We start from the raw sequence: 21267 nt of genomic DNA, 5'->3' as shown, positions 1-21267 counted from the left end.
TTTAACTTTGGCCAACGAAAAACTCAACATTTTAGTCAACCAAATCAACAATTCGAGCTCGGCTGAAACTCTTGTTCACTTCGGCCGAGATTACCTCAGTCGTCTCGGCCAACACTTCTTGTTTAACTCGGCCAAAATAATTACTTGACTTCGGCCAAAACAAATATGGTTGGTTCGGCCGAATACCTCTTATTTAGCTTTGGCCAATGAAAAAAACTCTAGTCAACCAAATCAACAACTCGAACTTGGCTGAAACTCTTGTTCACCTCGGCCGAGATTACCTCACTTCGGCCAACATTTTAACTTTGGCCAACGAAAAACTCAACATTTTAGTCAACCAAATCAACAATTCGAGCTCGGCTGAAACTCTTGTTCACTTCGGCCGAGATTACCTCAGTCGTCTCGGTCAACACTTCTTGTTTAACTCGGCCAAAATAATTACTTGACTTCGGCCAAAACAAATATGGTTGGTTCGGCCGAATACCTCTTATTTAGCTTTGGCCAACAAAAGTAAAGGTAAATTTCAAAAATATGAGTAAAGGGATGTAAAAAGACACTAAAATGTTGTTCATATAAAAACATCAAAAATAAAAAGGGCGGCCGAGTTTACAAACCCAAATACTCGGCCGATGTTCTATAGATAGTACATTACGATTCTTGCTCCCTCATCTCCCATGTCGTGGGGTAGTATTTCTTAAGAAATTGCCCGTTGATAGGCATTGCATGCAGCTCTCCATCTTGATCCCTAAGTTGATATGCACCTTTTCCTAGCACTTGATCGATGATAAACGGGCCTTCCCACCTTGGCGACCATTTTCCGAAACGTCTATCTTTAGTTCCGATAGGCAAAACAGCTTTCCAAACTAAATCTTCCTCAGCAAATGACTTAGACTTAACTCGCTTGTTGTATGCACGAGCCACAGCCTTTTTCTGTGCTTCCATTCGGTTGTAGGCGTCCATTCGCTCTTGGTCGAGTTCTTCAAGTTCCTGAATCATTGCCTGAGTGTAGTCGTCAGCCACCATTTCATTTTGAGCAGCGAATCTAAGTGATTTCAGTTTCACCTCGACAGGTAACATAGCATCGTGGCCATATGTTAGTGCAAAAGGCGTTGTTCCTGTGGCTGTACGTTTGGAGGTCCGAAAAGCCCACAATGTCTCAGATAGCAGATTGTGCCAATCTCTAGGATTCTCTTGAACCATCTTCTTGAGTATATTTATAATGCCTTTATTGCTAGCTTCGGCCTGACCATTTGCTTGGGCATAGTAAGGTGTCGAGTGAGTTAACTTGATACCCAGACTATCTGTGAGTTCATGCATTGCCTCGGCTATGAAAACCGAACCCCTATCGGCCGTTATGGTTTCAGGTATCCCAAACCTGTGTACAATGTTTTCCTCCACAAACTTGATCACTGTCTGACTTGAAATAGTAACGTATGGTTTGGCTTCTACCCATTTAGTGAAATAATCAGTGGCGACCAAGATCCATACGTGTTGTTTTGATGATGGTGGTCTAATACTCCCTATAATGTCTTGTTCACCTCGGCCGAGATTACCTCACTTCGGCCAAGATTACCTCAGTCGTCTCGGCCAACATTACTTGACTTCGGCCAACACTATGATGGTTGGTTCGGCCGTTACCTCTTATTTAGCTTTGGCCAATGAAAAAACTCTAGTCAACCAAATCAACAACTCGAACTTGGCTAAAACTCTTGTTCACCTCGGCCGAGATTACCTCACTTCGGCCAACATTTTAACTTTGGCCAACGAAAAACTCAACATTTTAGTCAACCAAATCAACAATTCGAGCTCGGCTGAAACTCTTGTTCACTTCGGCCGAGATTACCTCAGTCGTCTCGGCCAACACTTCTTGTTTAACTCGGCCAAAATAATTACTTGACTTCGGCCAAAACAAATATGGTTGGTTCGGCCGAATACCTCTTATTTAGCTTTGGCCAATGAAAAAAACTCTAGTCAACCAAATCAACAACTCGAACTTGGCTGAAACTCTTGTTCACCTCGGCCGAGATTACCTCACTTCGGCCAACATTTTAACTTTGGCCAACGAAAAACTCAACATTTTAGTCAACCAAATCAACAATTCGAGCTCGGCTGAAACTCTTGTTCACTTCGGCCGAGATTACCTCAGTCGTCTCGGTCAACACTTCTTGTTTAACTCGGCCAAAATAATTACTTGACTTCGGCCAAAACAAATATGGTTGGTTCGGCCGAATACCTCTTATTTAGCTTTGGCCAACAAAAGTAAAGGTAAATTTCAAAAATATGAGTAAAGGGATGTAAAAAGACACTAAAATGTTGTTCATATAAAAACATCAAAAATAAAAAGGGCGGCCGAGTTTACAAACCCAAATACTCGGCCGATGTTCTATAGATAGTACATTACGATTCTTGCTCCCTCATCTCCCATGTCGTGGGGTAGTATTTCTTAAGAAATTGCCCGTTGATAGGCATTGCATGCAGCTCTCCATCTTGATCCCTAAGTTGATATGCACCTTTTCCTAGCACTTGATCGATGATAAACGGGCCTTCCCACCTTGGCGACCATTTTCCGAAACGTCTATCTTTAGTTCCGATAGGCAAAACAGCTTTCCAAACTAAATCTTCCTCAGCAAATGACTTAGACTTAACTCGCTTGTTGTATGCACGAGCCACAGCCTTTTTCTGTGCTTCCATTCGGTTGTAGGCGTCCATTCGCTCTTGGTCGAGTTCTTCAAGTTCCTGAATCATTGCCTGAGTGTAGTCGTCAGCCACCATTTCATTTTGAGCAGCGAATCTAAGTGATTTCAGTTTCACCTCGACAGGTAACATAGCATCGTGGCCATATGTTAGTGCAAAAGGCGTTGTTCCTGTGGCTGTACGTTTGGAGGTCCGAAAAGCCCACAATGTCTCAGATAGCAGATTGTGCCAATCTCTAGGATTCTCTTGAACCATCTTCTTGAGTATATTTATAATGCCTTTATTGCTAGCTTCGGCCTGACCATTTGCTTGGGCATAGTAAGGTGTCGAGTGAGTTAACTTGATACCCAGACTATCTGTGAGTTCATGCATTGCCTCGGCTATGAAAACCGAACCCCTATCGGCCGTTATGGTTTCAGGTATCCCAAACCTGTGTACAATGTTTTCCTCCACAAACTTGATCACTGTCTGACTTGAAATAGTAACGTATGGTTTGGCTTCTACCCATTTAGTGAAATAATCAGTGGCGACCAAGATCCATACGTGTTGTTTTGATGATGGTGGTCTAATACTCCCTATAATGTCTTGTTCACCTCGGCCGAGATTACCTCACTTCGGCCAAGATTACCTCAGTCGTCTCGGCCAACATTACTTGACTTCGGCCAACACTATGATGGTTGGTTCGGCCGTTACCTCTTATTTAGCTTTGGCCAATGAAAAAACTCTAGTCAACCAAATCAACAACTCGAACTTGGCTAAAACTCTTGTTCACCTCGGCCGAGATTACCTCACTTCGGCCAACATTTTAACTTTGGCCAACGAAAAACTCAACATTTTAGTCAACCAAATCAACAATTCGAGCTCGGCTGAAACTCTTGTTCACTTCGGCCGAGATTACCTCAGTCGTCTCGGCCAACACTTCTTGTTTAACTCGGCCAAAATAATTACTTGACTTCGGCCAAAACAAATATGGTTGGTTCGGCCGAATACCTCTTATTTAGCTTTGGCCAATGAAAAAAACTCTAGTCAACCAAATCAACAACTCGAACTTGGCTGAAACTCTTGTTCACCTCGGCCGAGATTACCTCACTTCGGCCAACATTTTAACTTTGGCCAACGAAAAACTCAACATTTTAGTCAACCAAATCAACAATTCGAGCTCGGCTGAAACTCTTGTTCACTTCGGCCGAGATTACCTCAGTCGTCTCGGTCAACACTTCTTGTTTAACTCGGCCAAAATAATTACTTGACTTCGGCCAAAACAAATATGGTTGGTTCGGCCGAATACCTCTTATTTAGCTTTGGCCAACAAAAGTAAAGGTAAATTTCAAAAATATGAGTAAAGGGATGTAAAAAGACACTAAAATGTTGTTCATATAAAAACATCAAAAATAAAAAGGGCGGCCGAGTTTACAAACCCAAATACTCGGCCGATGTTCTATAGATAGTACATTACGATTCTTGCTCCCTCATCTCCCATGTCGTGGGGTAGTATTTCTTAAGAAATTGCCCGTTGATAGGCATTGCATGCAGCTCTCCATCTTGATCCCTAAGTTGATATGCACCTTTTCCTAGCACTTGATCGATGATAAACGGGCCTTCCCACCTTGGCGACCATTTTCCGAAACGTCTATCTTTAGTTCCGATAGGCAAAACAGCTTTCCAAACTAAATCTTCCTCAGCAAATGACTTAGACTTAACTCGCTTGTTGTATGCACGAGCCACAGCCTTTTTCTGTGCTTCCATTCGGTTGTAGGCGTCCATTCGCTCTTGGTCGAGTTCTTCAAGTTCCTGAATCATTGCCTGAGTGTAGTCGTCAGCCACCATTTCATTTTGAGCAGCGAATCTAAGTGATTTCAGTTTCACCTCGACAGGTAACATAGCATCGTGGCCATATGTTAGTGCAAAAGGCGTTGTTCCTGTGGCTGTACGTTTGGAGGTCCGAAAAGCCCACAATGTCTCAGATAGCAGATTGTGCCAATCTCTAGGATTCTCTTGAACCATCTTCTTGAGTATATTTATAATGCCTTTATTGCTAGCTTCGGCCTGACCATTTGCTTGGGCATAGTAAGGTGTCGAGTGAGTTAACTTGATACCCAGACTATCTGTGAGTTCATGCATTGCCTCGGCTATGAAAACCGAACCCCTATCGGCCGTTATGGTTTCAGGTATCCCAAACCTGTGTACAATGTTTTCCTCCACAAACTTGATCACTGTCTGACTTGAAATAGTAACGTATGGTTTGGCTTCTACCCATTTAGTGAAATAATCAGTGGCGACCAAGATCCATACGTGTTGTTTTGATGATGGTGGTCTAATACTCCCTATAATGTCCATGGCCCAACCTCGAAATGGCCATGGCTTAACAATTGGATGGAGGACGTCGGCCGGAACCCTTTGCACAGGTGCATGAATTTGACATTTCTTGCAGCTCTTTGCGAATTCAATGCAATCCTTTAGGATTGTTGGCCAATAGAAGCCATGTCTTCGAATTAACCACCTCATTTTGATTCCGGCCTGGTGTGCACCACATATCCCCTCATGGACATCTCTCATGACTTCCAAAGTCTCTTGCCCCCCTATACAAAGAAGGAGTAGATCATCCGAGCTTTTGCGGTACACTGCTTCTTTGTATATAACGAAATGTCCAGCCAAGTATCGAGTCTTCCGATCATGATTACCTTGAGGATTTTTGTGGAACTTGATAATGGGGAGTCTCCAATCATCGGGCTCGATGTCGATAACAAAAACATCCTCTGAGACTCCTCTCTCTTCCAAAGCTGGGAGGGTACGTTTGGCAATCTTGATGACTCGAGAGTCGTCTCCTTCGGGGATCCGTAACCCTGAGGCTAATTGAGCCATCTCATTGGCCTCCATGTTTCGTCCCCTTGGGAGGTGAGCGAAAGAGATTCGGTCGAACGTGTTGGCGAGCTGGTCAGCTAAAGCGTGATAGGATAAAAGTCCCCAGCTCGTGCATTTGAACTCCTTATTCATTTGATTAATGACTAGTTGAGAATCCCCAAACACCAAAACTCGCCGTGCTCCCAACTCTTGGAGAATCTCCAAACCAACAATCAGAGCCTCATATTCTGCCTGATTGTTTGTGCACGTAAAGTCTAATTGGAAGGCGAACGGGAACTTTTGTCCTTCAGGCATTTCAATGACAACACCAGCCCCGGCTGAAAATTCAGTACTAGATCCATCGAAATACATGGTCCAATGGTTATTGGTCATGGAAGCCACATATATGATCCCAATATCTACCTCTTCGGCTCCCTCAAACTCGGTCGAAGGGTGATGAGCAAGAAAGTCGGCCAATGCTTGGCCTTTGACTGACTTTTGAGACACATATTGAAACGTGAACTCAGACAACGCCATGGTCCATTTTCCAATTCGGCCTCGTATGATGGGTCGAGTCAGCATGTATTTTACTAAATCGGTCTTGGATATGACTTGGACAACCGAGGGTAACATGTAATGCCGAAGCCGGATTGCCGAAAAGAACAATGCAAGACAAAGCCTCTCAATAGGCGTATACCGAGTTTCCACATCAGTGAGGATCCGGCTCAAGTAATGCACAGCACATTCCTTGCCATTGTCATTGTCTTGTGCCAATAGGCTTCCTATTGAGTTATCCGACGCCGATATGTATAACTTCAAAGGCCTCCCACGTACTGGGGGTACTAGGACGGGTGGGTTTGATAAATATCGTTTGACTTGGTCGAATGCCGCTTGATGTTCTGTTCTCCAAACAAACTCATTTTCGGCCTTAGTTCTCAAAAGTGAAGAGAATGGCTGAATCTTGCCAGCCGAGTTAGAGATGAAACGCCTTAGAAAATTCACTTTTCCCAGGAAAGATTGGAGTTCCTTCTTCGTGCTAGGAGCAGGCGCATCCATTATGGCCTTGGCTTTGTTTTTGTCGATTTCAATTCCCCTTTTATGAACTACAAAACCAAGGAACATACCAGCTGATACTCCAAAAAGGCATTTGTCAGGATTCATTTTTAGTTTGTGGGTTCGCATCCGTACGAATGTCTGTCGAAGGTCGGCCAAATGATTTTGCGTCTTGGCCGACTTTACCACAATGTCATCAATGTATACTTCGACTGTGTGGCCAATAAGGTCGTGAAAGATCATATTCATGGCCCTTTGATAGGTTGCGCCGGCGTTTTTGAGTCCAAATGGCATAACGAGCCACTCAAATGTTCCTATTGCACCTGGGCATCTGAACGCCGTTTTGTGAACATCTTCCTCAGCTATAAAAATTTGATTATATCCGGCGTGCCCATCCATGAAAGAAAGAATTTCATGTTTGGCCGCACCATCCACGAGCAAGTCGGCCACGGGCATTGGGTACTCATCCTTTGGTGTGGCCAAGTTGAGATTTCGAAAATCAACACATATGCGCATTTTTCCATTCTTTTTCCTTACTGGCACAATATTAGATAACCATTCAACATATCTGGCCGTTCGAATAAAACCGGCCTTTAATAAACGTTCCATTTCTTCTTTAATTTCAGGCAAAACCTCGGCGGCACATCGCCGAGGAGGTTGTTTGTAAGGCTTACAATTGGACTGTATAGGCAACCTATGTTCTACTATATTTCTATCTAAACCTGGCATTTCATGGTAATTCCATGCAAAACAATCTTGAAACTCAGTTAGCAAAGCCTTCAAATCTTCCTTCATCTTGGGTGGCAGGAGTTTGCTGATCCGGACTATCCGAGGCTCATCGGTGGTCCCTAAATTTAGTTCTTCTAGAGGGTCTTGAGTTTCAGTAAGGTCGTCTTCCAACTCGGCCGGTGCAGGGCCGATGTCTTCTATCTTCAACTCATCCTCTGGTGCTCCTTCTGAGATAAATTCTATCAAATTCATGGCCGAATCATTCTGAAGAGAGTTTTCGGCCCAATGAGCCAACAGTTTCCTCATTGTTGATTTAACCGCGGCCGATAGTGTCTCGTTCTCTAGGCCACTATCCATGGATTATGGGATCAAACAGGTCCGCCAATGCTGGCCGCTCCGAGTCCTCACGGACTTTCTCGGCGCCTAGGGCCAGTGCTCTTCGCATGGTTATCCTTGTAATTCGGCCAGTACCATCTTCCCTCTGAATTTCTGAGCACCCAATTTCCTCTTCGTAGTATTGGGCATCAATTGCATTGGCCGAAGCTTTCAATGGTTGAAAGTCAGCTTCCACTACTTCCACGGTGTCCCCATTCCAGAAAACCAGAAGCTGATGCATGGACGACGGGATGCACATACTCTGATGTATCCAGTCTCTCCCAAGGATAGCATTATAACAAGGCTTGGAATCTATGACAAAGAAACCGGTCATCATGCTCTTTTTGCCTACTGTGACCTCTAAGGGTAGAATTCCCTTGGTTTGCTTCCTACCACCTGAAAAATCTCGGATGGCGATTTCAGATGATACAATATCTTTGTCGGTCTTCTTCAATTTTTCGGCAATCGAAATAGGGATAACATTCACGGCTGCTCCGCCGTCTACCAACACTTTAGAGATCGGATATCCCTCGAAATGAGCCGTGATATACAATGGCTTGATATGCTTAGACATAGCTGGTGTTGGCTTTGGAAAGTAGGCTTTGGCCAAGTCTTGGATTGGAGTTGGGCATTCACTTTCTTCTCGGACATCTCCCTCCATCCCGTCCGACTGTCCTGGCTGAGCCTGAAACTCGAGCGGGAGCACATACACCATATCAATGGCAGTATCTTCTTTATCTTCGGTTCGAACCGACCGTACGACCTCGACCTCATTCCCATTCCACAAAACAAGAAATTGATGTACTGAAGATGGGATACAAGTATTTTGGTGAATCCAATCACGACCCAGTATGGCGGTGCACGAGTTGTCGGTGGGGATGACAAAGAAACAAGTTGTCGAGCTTTTCTTTCCTACAGTTACTGTTAATGGCAATGCTCCTCTGACTTCAGCTTCTTCCCCTGTATAGTCGTAAATAGAAATATCAGTTGGAACAAAGCCATACCTAGTAGGGTGGAGTTGACGTATAATAGAGCAAGGAAGGATGTTGACAGCTGATCCTCCATCCACTAAAACCCTTGAAAATCGGTATCCGCCTATATAAGCATCTATAAGGATGGGATCTTTGACTTGGGTCATGGACTCGCTCGGCCGAGAAAAATATACTCCGGCCGAATCCCTCTCTTTCTGCACCAGGCCGAAATCATTCTTAATTGTTGACCGTACGCTAATCATATTCACCATAAAGTCATCGATGCCCTGAGATGTTGGGACAGTAGCTTCGTTGGCCTCCCTGGCCGAAGGTTGTACACTTGTCTCATTCAAAGTGTTCATGGTGGTATGAACCCGTGGATTAGAGCTCAGGACATCAGGAACCTGATCGGCATCATCATAGTCAACCTGTTCCTCATAATCCCCTATGTCATCATAATCCCCCATATCCTCATCCAATAGGCCTTCATCGTCCTCCAATATGCCCTTATCACTCTGGCCATCCAAGTCATCCAAATGTTGGTCTTGCTTATCATTTGTATCAGAGTCTTCTAACCATTTGGCCAAGTCTTGGTTTGCTTGAGCTTGCTGACAATTCTCTTCTTCTCGGACATGGTGGTCGAAACGTTTCATCAACTCTCTTTCCTGAGTAATCATCCCATACATCTCGACCGCAGATTGGATCTTATGGAACCTCTTTAAATACTTCAGATCTCTATCTGAGATTGGAATTTCCTCATTACCAACTTTAAGCTCTATGCCTTCTTGGACAGCCTGGTAAGCAACCTTTAAACCAAGGCTAGAATCCAAGTCCAACAAAAGGGTTGCTGACTTTGGGCATTCAGCGATCATATGTAGTATGTCCATCTCCTTGTTTGTTGGTCCGTACAATGCAAGAGCAGAATTCTTTCGATGATACTCCTTCATTCTCTTAAGTCCCTTAACTGAAAAGGGCGGGTTCAGGTCCTTGTAAAGTTTTACGAAAGGCTCTTCATCACCATTTGATTCAGAAATTTCTTCTTCCTCTTCACCTGATGCCGGTGTACCTGATGAAGACTTGGGGGAACTTGGGGCGTGAAGAATGTCCCATCTTTCTCTATCCATCTTCTCCATGCGTTCCTCAAATATGAACGCAAGTCTTTGTTCCTCAATTGTTAGGCCGAACAATTCTTCGGCCGAGTGCACACTAAAGTATTCTCTCAAATACTGTAAGTCGTCTTTCGAAATGGGAAGAGAATTATAATCAGCCTTTATTTCCTGACCTTCCAAATAAGCTTGATACTTGGCTCTCACACCTCTTCTCACATTAGGCGCCCAGAGTTCTTCGCATCTATTGCAATCCCTACGCACTAAGTTAAAAAGCTTGTTTTCCTCCTTAGTCAAACCATACCAATCGATGGCCGAATGCAAAAGATGATAGTTTCGCATAGTTACGAGTCCCTCGGCCGTAAAGGGTGGATTCCGACTCCTATCCACTACAACCAATGGTTTTGGGCGAGGGGCCTCTTTGAAGTGAACCTTCAATACCCCCTTTCTGCTTGAGTCGATTTGCATGTCTTCAGTATCTCGAGTGGATTTATCCACAGGAGGATCAGTGCTCTTTTTCACGTATGTTCTAAACCTTCTCGGTGCCGTTTCGTATCCAGACCTTTTAACGGCTCGCGGAGGTGAAGTTCTGGTTGTCTCGCTCAGTCGGGCTTTCTTAGCCTCAGCTACTTGCCTTTGCTGTCTTCTCAATTGTGTTTTCGTCATGGGGGCAATTGGCTGGTCCCTTGAAATACGGCCGTACCAACGGTTATCAGAAACCAAAGGAGGCTTGAAAGTCCTTAGTGGACGGGGGTTTCCATCACGGTCATAGCTATCACGGCTACAACCCTCGTCTCTATGATATCTCTTTTTGTCCCTCTCGTTTCGGCCGTAATATTCTTCATCATAAAATGGCCGATCAAAGTTTAGGCGCCGCCTAACTGGCTCCCTCTCTGAGAATCTTCCGTCCGGTTTATCAAGACGATGAAACACACCCTTCGAATTTTCCCTTGGACTGTGCGGACCATACTTGTCCGATGCATCTGGGGTCAATGGTCGCTTTGTGGTAACCTGAGACCTGAATCTCTGTTTGTCAGCCTCGGCCTTACCTACTTTGGCTGAGATAATTCCTTTGTCCCGAGGTTCTACTCTAGAATGCACCTGTTCGGGTGTATTCCCTATTTTGGTTCCTGTTGGTGTACTCTCGGCTTTTTGAGTCGAATTAGAAGTTTTAAAACCCCTGTTACCAACCTGCTCTGGCCTCTGGAGTTTTAAAACCCCTTCAAGCATGACTTCTTCCTGGCACCGAGTGCATAGAACAGCTACTTTTGGTGGCTCAAGCTTGATACTCCCAATAGTAAGTCCTTCGGCCGTTGGCTGGACCGATGATTGGAGCTTATCAGTAGTCTTGCTATCATCTACCATTTTCCTTGGGGCATCCCCATCCTTAGGGACTCTGACATACACCATGTTCACTTGAGCTTCAGGAAACGGGTTGGTGTCAACCTTCATTGCTGGCTTACTTTCAGGGAACTTGAGAGTTCCTGCGTCAATGAGATCCTGTATCATATCACGAAAAATAACACAATTGTTAGTTGCATGCTTCCATGAATTATGATACTTGCAAAAAGTATTCCCCTTGATTGCTTCGGCCTTGGGGAGTATATGGCCGAAAGAAAGTTGAATCATCTTCTCGGCCAAGAGTTGATCAAAGATCAAATCGGCCTTAGCTATATTGAAAGTGTAAGTGCGTGTGTTAGTCTTTGTCGTGTTTGTGCTTTGGGTTAGTGGTGGTTTGGTTTGCTTTGGGTCAACCCGTTCCAAAGCCTTGCACACACGGGGCTGCTTAATCACCACTTCGGCCGAATCCACTTCAACCGAGTCTTCGTTTAAGTCCGCTCCAAACTGGTCGACCGCATTAACGGCCTGGTTCTTGTAATATGTACCCTTTGAGGCTGCCCGCTTTTGAGCTTCCTCCCTTAAGATGGCATCATACCGGTCAATTCTTGTCTCGAGCTCGAACAGATCATTGAAAGTAACACCTTCAAAATGTTCTCTGAATTTGAAGCTCAAACCAGCTACCGCCATATCTACGAACTCTGATTCAGGCAATCTTACTCGGCATCGTGCTCTAGCTAATTTGAAGCGGCTTAAGTATTCTTGTGCGGTTTCATGACTCATCTGCGACGTCTTGGCTAAGTCAGCCAACCTGATCTCTTGTTGCGCTCGATAGTATTGATCATGGAAAGCTCGTTCCATTTCCCTCCAATTATTGACTGAGTTGGGCGGAAGATTGATGAACCAAGTGAAGGCTGGTCCCGTGAGGGAGTGGACGAATAGCCTTAGCTTGTTGTCATCAGAGCTAGCCTCTCCGCACTGGGCCGTGAATCGGCCAATGTGTTCTACAGTGGATTGATATGCATCTCCAGAGAACAATGTGAATGAGGGAATGCGATATCCTGCTGGGTACGGGATGGTATCAATATATGCAGGATAAGGTTTAGCATAACTTGGTCTCTCCACCCGTCTAGGTAAGACTCCCATAAGATCTTCAACTAAATTTTGAAACTCATTGAGCCGAACCGGTCGGTCTTGACCTCCTCCTTGATGATTGTTCTGCTGATGGTTTTGAGCTACATTGTTGTTTACTTGGTTCGGCTGAGGGATGAATCCTTGGCCGAATCCCATTTCGGGTGGCATGCCATAAAGCGGATACGGCATCCTTGGCTGCTGTTGCATATTTGGCATCCTTGGCTGTTGTAGCATATTCGTCTGGTTTGGAGCAGCCATGTTGACTTGGTTGGGTTGGACTTGAGCTTGCATGTTATGTTGATGTCCCACGATTTCGTGCGCTCCATTATTCCCGTTAGCCAACAATTGTTGGTAGATGAGGAGCAGGGTGTTATTGAGATTTCCCATTTGGGTACTGGTGTTATTGTTGATGCTTGCTGCCAAATCTCGACCCAAACCATCTACTGAGAGCCTTAACTCATGGACAGTCCTCCTAGACTCATCGGCCATCATTCGAGCCATCTCTTCGGCCGAGGGGTTGAAATTTGGATAAATCCCCCACTGGTTTTGTCCAGACTGTGATAAGTTTTGATGCGAAAGAACCATTTGTCCGGAAGACATTCCAAATGGTGTTACAGATGTAGATTCAGTCTGAATGCTTGGTATGATCATGGCCATACTTGGCACTCCTATGGTTGAGGTGTTGGTAGCCCCTAGGACGGCCTGGGTTGCGGCCGTAGTTACCTGACCAGTCGTGACCGTAGACGTGACCGGGGTTGAGGTATGTGATGGTGTCACGCTACCTGATGTCCCTGATCCACTACTCATGGCTGAAGGTGTTCTTGTATACTTTCGCTTCGGACACTCGGCCGAGGTATGGCTGACTTCGTTGCACTTAAGACAAGTATTTCCCCGATATACTGAGTATGGATTGGAGTGCATCCAAAAATGACGCCTTAGTGTTTTAGGTCCCACTGGGCGTGCCAAAAGATGTTTGCCTCAAAATCGTCTCGGCCGAAATGAGAGCCGAGGGACTTGTGGTTGAATCGTCCTTCTGAAATTGCGCGGGCGTGCCAACTCGCGGCCGAATGGCCGACTGAGGTTCAGATCTGATTTGCGCTTGTATCCGACTACTTTCAAGTGATTGTAGGCCGAGGAAGGAACCCTCTCGGCCGTTAGGTTCTAGTGCCTCTGTTCCAAGGACTTTGGTTAGGCGTCAATCCTGAACGTACTCGCAAATCACGGTGAAGACGAAGGTGAAGTGGATTCGTTTGTCAAAACGTTGTGAGATGATATGTGTGTAAACGGTGAATCGCATCAATCCAATCCGGACTGGCCGAAAGAGATCAATGGATGATAATTCTATGTTACGAACTACTCCTAAGTGCGAAAAGTAAAGTACATATAAAATAAAGAAACAAGAAGGTAAAGTGCTTGAATGTAACGACTGAAATAAAAGTAAGAAACTAAAAATGAAAACAAGTTATGAAAGTTGAATAGAAGGCAAAGTACCTATGAAAGAGTAAGAGAAAAGTTTGAGTAAAAGTTGTATATTGATTTGTTTGTGTGGTGCAGGACCTTTTACAATGATTTACAATGTTCTATATATACAAATCAGAAACCCTAGCTAACTTGTCCTCCAAGACGTGGAAATTGAGTAGGATTCTCCTTCCTTCTAAGATTGATTCGTCTCATAAAACCCTGACCTGGCTGATATCTGAAATCTTCGCAATCGAAATCCATAATTGATTCGAACTCTTTCCTTGTAAGGATTCCTTCCTTGAATGACCTCTCGGCCGAACTTATCGCTTGTGTTTGGCCGAACATTCCTAGTCCCCTTCTGGGCCTGTTTGTGAATCTACCCTTTTCTCATTTGGATAGTCTAATAGTTTGGCTGAGTTGCCCATTTTCTAATTATAGGTCACCCAACCCAAAGTCTCAAATCTCGGCCAGGCAGCCGAACAATCGCACTCTTCACAGTTCTATGATTCCAAAAATCATTTCCTGGGTTAGACAACACCTTCAACTCGGATGCATGACCCGACATCCCTTAGGCCGAGTTTCCAGATAGCTTTACATAGGAGTGGCTAGATTTAGGTCCAAACAACTGTGCAGAAAGCAGAAAATCATTGCCAATATGTCACTGCGGGAGAACCACAGTTTCAGAAATCTTGTTTTTGTTGTACATGCATTGCAAAGGAAAAGTTGTCGCTATTAATTAATTTTCTGCTATAATCGATAGTGCTGAAAAAACATACATTACTGCTACCATGCTATAAGTCACTTTCTCATGCTCAAACACAAGATGTGGCTACATAGCCAATGCTATAAAGCCATGTATATATGCAGAAAAAAGACTATCAGTTGTATGTTATCCTACGAGGTTGATTCTGAAGTCTGGTCTTAGTTATTGCAATGTTCACAATTATTGCAGTTTATAAATTGCAAGGTTCGAGAGTTGTCATGTTCACTTTCAAGTTGCAACTGACACTGCTATAAATCCATATATGATTGTGAGAATGCTATAGGTCATTGCTAATCTCATGCTACACTATGAGTTGCTCTAATATACTTGCATCAAATTGCTATTACAATATCAAGCTTGTGTAAGCACCAGGTCAATAGATCAAGCCACATGCTCTTTCCTAACTCCTACATACACTTAAGATGGAAATGTCATGAAATTCATAGACCAAACTCATGTCTATATGTGACAATCTAATTCATTCTCCAAGCTTATGACCATGCCAAGCTCAATCCCTTGCCTAGCGGATTCATGACTAAGAGGATTACTCCAAGCATACAAACAACATGCATATGAATCTATTCAAAAGCTTATCTTGCCATGATAGAGCCACACCAAGCCCATCTCCAAAGCACATACTTTTCAATGCACATGCGCTCTTTCACGGTCATTCAAATACAAAAGGCAACCACAAGCCGAAGCAATCAAAACACATGCCTATGCAAGATCGCCACAAGCTAAATCTACTTAAAGTCAAGCAATTGCAATACACATATTAATCATTAAGGAAAAATCAAGCAAACTAAGGTGAATGCAAGAAATCTTTATATACCACATGCAACCATTCTATATTCTATATTCATTAATCCAAGCAAAAATGAATTCAAGCAAAGAACATTGCTTTTCAGAATTTATATTCGCTTTACTTGAACATTCAGGTCATGCTCAACCTTGCAAACCATCCTTATATTTCTTCATTTTCAATTGCTTAAGCCACAATAACGTACAATTTTTCTTTTATGCTACATCATTTTCAACCATTCTCTTACTTCAATTCCAATGTCATGCCCTTTCATCACATATATAGAATTACATACTTTGATTTAATCAAAAATCATTTTTGATTTTCTATGTATTGACGTATCCGTCTATTTTTAAATATTTATTGCCAACTTTCCATACATTTGATACTGAAAGCACATGCTCTATTACTATTCTATTTTCGAATTAATATATTCATTATATTTTTTACTCTTTACAAATTCCACATGTCTCACTTCTACTCAAAATTTTCACGATTTCTTTTCATGAGGCCTCCACTTATTCAATTCATTTTACATCTATGCCTACTCACTTACTATATGACTTTTAAAATGCATCATTTTAAGCATCTCTAATAAAGCCTAATCTTTATATATATTGCTTTATACATCATCAAGTCTATACACAAGCATTATCTTTCACACTCAACACTTTAAAATATTTGATCTCATGCTTCCAATTCTTTCTTTTAATTATGTGGCTCATTTCATTGTCATTGCATAACGCACATATTTAAGGGGGCTAGTGTTGATACGCAAAAAAGCACAAACCATGCCGTATGCACATTTCAACCCTGATAAGGAAATACACATGCAAACCGCATTCGGAAATACAAAAAATTACATATCTTCTCGAACCTTCATGCCACGCATGTGGACCCAAGCCACAACTATGCTCTTGGGGCTTGCAGAAGTGGGTGTGGTGTGGAATGTTACGGAAACACATAATGCTCGTCTATTGATTTAGCGTCATTGGTGATTTAGGTCTTGGGGCCCGAAATCTAAGATCGATGACTTAAATCAATAACGAAATGGTGAATATGAGATTTGGGCAAACATTTTCCTCAAAACCCAAAACCCAAAAGAAAAGAAAGCCTGAACCTTCTGTTACTGCCTAAAACCCAAAAGAAGGAAAGCCCAAAAACCCAACACTTTCTTCCACTTTGTTCTAGCCTTGTTTTCTCCCCGTAGCAATTGAAAACACAGATCAAACCAAAGTCCCTGAGGAATAGTGATTCCTTCTGTTAGTTGGTGAGGAAGAAGCTTTCTGACCAGTAGAGGGATATCCTCTTCTTTTGTAAACAATTAGACCACAGTTCCCAAGGTTCCTCGTCCACCTCGTTCCAGGATTTGGGTCACCGCAGATACTTTGCTGCAATCATTGTCTATTGCTGCAACTACTGTCTCTTCCTCCCAAAACTTCATCTCTTAAGTAAGCTTCTGTTTCCCTGGATTTAAGGCATGAATTGTGTGTGGATTGAAGAAGAAATGCTTTATCCATAAACCGTGAGTTCCCAATAGTGTATATAAAGGGAGGTTTGGGGGAGAGAGCAACGATCCAGCATAATTGAGCAAAACTTAGAAAACTTTGAAACATCTATAGAAAATCACGCCTTCAAGCATAAGTCTAACTTTCAGCCATTTTCCCAAACCCTCATTCAAACTAATTTCCAGAAACCCCAAATCCAAAACTGTTCAATTCTCTCACTGCAGTGTGTTTCTAGCTCGCACACCATGCTTCATGTTGCCAAGCCTTATTTGTTTTTAATATGATCTGAATCACATACAAAGTCCTCCCAATGCAGGGGATTGAAATTCATACTCTCCATTTTACAATCCAAACTTCATGTTTCCTTTGTTAGTATCTTAAGTTTTTTTTGAGTTATGTAGACTGTAAAAATGTAATGTAAAAAATACTAAAAATTTTTATGAAGTATAAATTGTAAAATGAGGAGTGGATTTCACTCATTTCAGTCTCCTTAATAAATAGGTCGTTTATGTCAAGTAATTCGACACAAATACAACATAAAACTATTCATTATCAACGCGTCCTTCTCCAGTCTCTCGCCTTCTGCCCTTCTCCACTTCTCTCAGAGATCAACTCGTATCTACTTCTCTTACTCTCCCTCTTCAATTTGGGGCAATGAATTCAATGAAAATTCAAATTTGTTTAATTTAATCAATCCAATTTGGGGCAATTTATAGGGTTAAGGATTGATGTGAAATTCAATTTCGTAGGTTGTAGTGGATTGAAGATTGCGGTCAAATTCAATTGCTTTGGTAATCTGGTATGCAGTATTCTACTTGTCTCAGTCTCCTTGTGCTGCAATTTATTGTGTTCTTAGCTTTTTATGTATAATGAATGAAATAAACTGGTTTGTGATAATCTGATGTGGGTTTACTTGATGGAAGTCATGGAACTATATTCAATTGCGTTGTGGGTTTTTGATTTGAAAACTTATCTAGGTCAGTAGGTCTTTAGGAGTTAGGAGGAAAAAGATAATGAAGATGATTCTTCAGCTGATCTTTTGTTGCATATGCCAGGTACGGTCATATCTTATAATCTGAGGGATAAGACCTTCATGACATCTGTTGAGATGGCCAATAAAGAACGTTTTGTTGCTTTAGATGATGAATTCTATAGGGATGAGGTTGTTATGTATCGTTACATGGAGAGTTTAGCTTGTGTTGGACGATAGAATCTATATATATTCCATATAAATTTTAGCTGTTTGGCATCTACTCTGCTTTGTACTAGAAATTTCTATATAGTTACAATTGTAGCATTTCATTCAACTTATTGGATATCTTTGCTACTGAAGTACTGATGCAGTAATGCAGTATACATTTCCCCAAGAGTTATCAGAGGGCAATTCTTTAGAAGTCCCGACGTAGGCAATGAATAGCTTTCCCATTATTAGAGTAGCTGAAATCTACTGCTTTCCAAGGTACTTTTTTCTTTTCTCTTCATTGTGCATATAAAATTGTGGCTTATATTGTGTCTTATAATTTTTTTTATTTTGGTTTAAGAAATCCAAGCCCACCCAAGGTGTCAATCCTGGTTTAAGAAATCAGAAGCACAAGATATAGCCTAGAGAAATAGAACATAGATGAGTATGGAATTCTCACCATTCTGCTACCTTCCTGAAGAAATGATGATGGAAATTCTTCTGAGGCTACCCATCAAGTCTATCCTTCAGTCCACCTCTGTTTGCAAACCTTGGAACTCCCTTATTAAACGCAATACCTTCATCAAAAAGCACCTCAAACTCACTTCAAACAGAATCTCCAGAGATGGCCCTTTGCTCCTTCTCAGGCATTGCCCCAGGGAGCCCAATGTAGAGCAGTATTCTCTACATTTAGACAACCACACCTTCCAAGAGTACTCAAAACCACAACTTCCAGCTAAGAGCTTCAATGAGTGTTTCCGAATTGTGGGTTCGTGCAATGGATTAATCCTCCTCTCAGACGATTACCTGACCGAGACCAATACCTTCATTCTATGGAACCCCTCAATTCGAAAGTCCATCACTCTTCCCAAGCCTCATATCCCACACTCTCAATACCATACAGTTTATGGGTTTGGGTTTGATGCTGAGAGAGATGATTACAAGATAGTGAAGATGGTGTATGAAGGTCACAGCAGAGCTAGCCCTGAAGTTGAGCTCTACTCACTCAATTCAAGGTCTTGGAGAAGCATCACTGCAGCTTCTCCCAAGTATGAGATTGCTCGAACAATGTGGTCTCAGGTTTTTGTTAATGGGTTTATCCATTTCATAGGGTATTGTATGGAAGGAGAAGCTTTTGGCAATGTTGTTTTGGGATTTGATGTGTGTGAAGAGGTTTTTCATGAGATTAAACTGCCAAAGGACCTGGCTTCTGAGGTGCCAAACATGGTCATTTCAGTTATTGGCAAGTCCCTTGCTGTGCAACACTATGATAGTAAACATAAGTGTTGCAATGTATGGGTTATGAGAGAGTATGGTGTGGTGGAGTCATGGACAAAGCAATGCACCATTGATTTTCTCACCCAGAACTTTCGGGTAACAAAGGTTTTGGGGTCTAGGAAGAATGGTGAATTTCTTTTAGAAACGTATGAAGCCAAGAAGGGAGAGATAGTCCTTCATGATCCCAAGAAAAACACAAATGAGCATCTTGGAATTTATACAGAACCAGGGTACACAAGTCTTGAATATTACACGGAGAGTCTAGTTTTACTTGATCAAGCAACTTCATTTGCAGATTCCATGGAGCAAGAAGAGGAAGAATAATGGAAATCTGATCAGTGTTTTTGAATTGCACCATCAGGGGTGCAGCTACTTCATATGTTAACAATACTAGAAGATCGATATATGTAATATTTTGTATTACTGAAGTAATGTTGAATTATAATTTTTTAAATGTTCATGCTCTTGAAGCATGTTGCTATTACTGTCTTGATATCATTTTTAAGGAAAGAACTTGGCTGACCAGCCCTGGTCAGGATGGGCTGACCACAGCCACTAATAATTTGACACCTGTCTTTTTTTTTTTTTTTGCCTCTTCCCCTTTCTGTTCTCCCCCCTCTGTTCTCCTTCTTCGACATATCAGCGGGACCTTGGGCTTTTCGGCGATGGCGGAGATGAGATCGAAGCAGAGGAGCGGCTCCGGTGGCTTCTGGGCTGCGGAGAAGGAGAAGAGAAAGGGACGCCGAACTGAGAGAGCGACGGCGGAGATCGAAGCAGAGTCGATGGGCAGCCATGGGAGTGGAGAAGAGGAAGGAGAACAGAGGAGGAAGAACTGAAGAAGGAGAAGAGAAAGGGACGCTGAACTGAGAGAGCGACGATGGAGATGAGATCGAAGCAGAGTCGATGGGCAGCCATGGGAATGGAGAAGAGGAAGGAGAACAGAGGAGGAAGAACTGAAGGAGGAGAAGAGAGGCCAAAAAAAATACACAGGTGTCAGATTATTAGTGGTTGTGGTCAGCCCATCCTGACCAGGGCTGGTCAGCCAAGTTTTTTCCCATTTTTAATGGCTTTTTAACACATTTAGGCCACGTTTGGTTCGCGGAAAGTAAGCATCAGGAAAGGAAACTTGTTCCTTTCCTGCGTTTGGGATGCAAAAGGAAAGGAAATCATTTCCTGAGAGAAGGGAAAATAAGGGGGAAAGTGGTTCCTTCGAAACCCCAAAGGAATCACTTTCCCTCATTCTTTCCTTGCATTTATTACTCACAACATATTATTTTATTATATTATTTACAAACTTTTTAACAACTTTCCTGATAATTTTCCTTACGTTACCAAACATTGGAATGGAAAGTTGTTGGGAAGTTTCATTTCCCTTCCCACGGGAAAGACAAAGGAATTACTTTCATTTCCGTGAACCAAACGAGGCCTTAAAGGACTTTCGATCAACTACATTTAGTAACATAATTAAATGGAAATGCTAACATAATTTGGCTTTTTAACACCCATTTCTCCTTTTCATTTTGTGGTGTATTTCATGATTACCAATCATTTCTCATCATTCATCAAGGAATGTCTTCATAAAGTATTTAGATTTGAGTCTCGACTCTGAAGCAAAAATGTATCAAAATTTCAAGGTCTGCAAGATAATTGTAACAGGAATACGTACATTTTTCAATACCAACATGAATACATACTACGATTTGAATCATTCAAACCCCCGTATATTACTAGTGCATCTGTACTGCTGCACATATATGGCGTGGTCTTTAGGGTGGAGGATGTTATGCACGAAAATCCAATTAACACATACCTACCAATACATACCTTGCGACCGATTAGTTCGCTCAATTAGAACTACGTTCTTCAATAAATTTTTGACTCAGTAAATGAAAGAACACTTCTTTTCGCGTAGAAAAAATTGAGAAAAAGAAAGGTGCATTAATTCTATGATGACTATACTTTGGATTGTATATAATTTTCTTTCTTTCTTTTCTATGAACAATATCTTAGAAAATAATACAAGCCACAAGAAAG

The 21267-nt window shown here is 42.4% G+C and overlaps 2 protein-coding genes across 2 annotated transcripts in view; both read left to right on the top strand.

Moving 5' to 3' along the window:
* The window catches only part of LOC112189016 (probable sugar phosphate/phosphate translocator At1g06470), a 61164-nt gene that overhangs the window by 24075 nt on the left and 15822 nt on the right, over nucleotides 1-21267 (top strand). The window lies entirely within an intron of this gene.
* On the top strand, nucleotides 18132-19580 carry LOC112189018 (F-box/kelch-repeat protein At3g23880). The gene is made up of 2 exons (XM_024328278.2): nucleotides 18132-18234; nucleotides 18317-19580. Exon 2 carries the CDS (start codon nucleotides 18397-18399, stop codon nucleotides 19555-19557), a length of 1161 nt encoding a protein of 386 aa, XP_024184046.1. The 5' UTR covers nucleotides 18132-18234; nucleotides 18317-18396; the 3' UTR covers nucleotides 19558-19580.

This window comes from Rosa chinensis, chromosome 2, assembly GCF_002994745.2.
Source record: "Rosa chinensis cultivar Old Blush chromosome 2, RchiOBHm-V2, whole genome shotgun sequence".
NCBI classification, from domain to species: domain Eukaryota; kingdom Viridiplantae; phylum Streptophyta; class Magnoliopsida; order Rosales; family Rosaceae; genus Rosa; species Rosa chinensis.
Note: the sequence above shows the minus strand (reverse complement) of the source record. Positions and strands in the feature narration are given on the sequence as shown.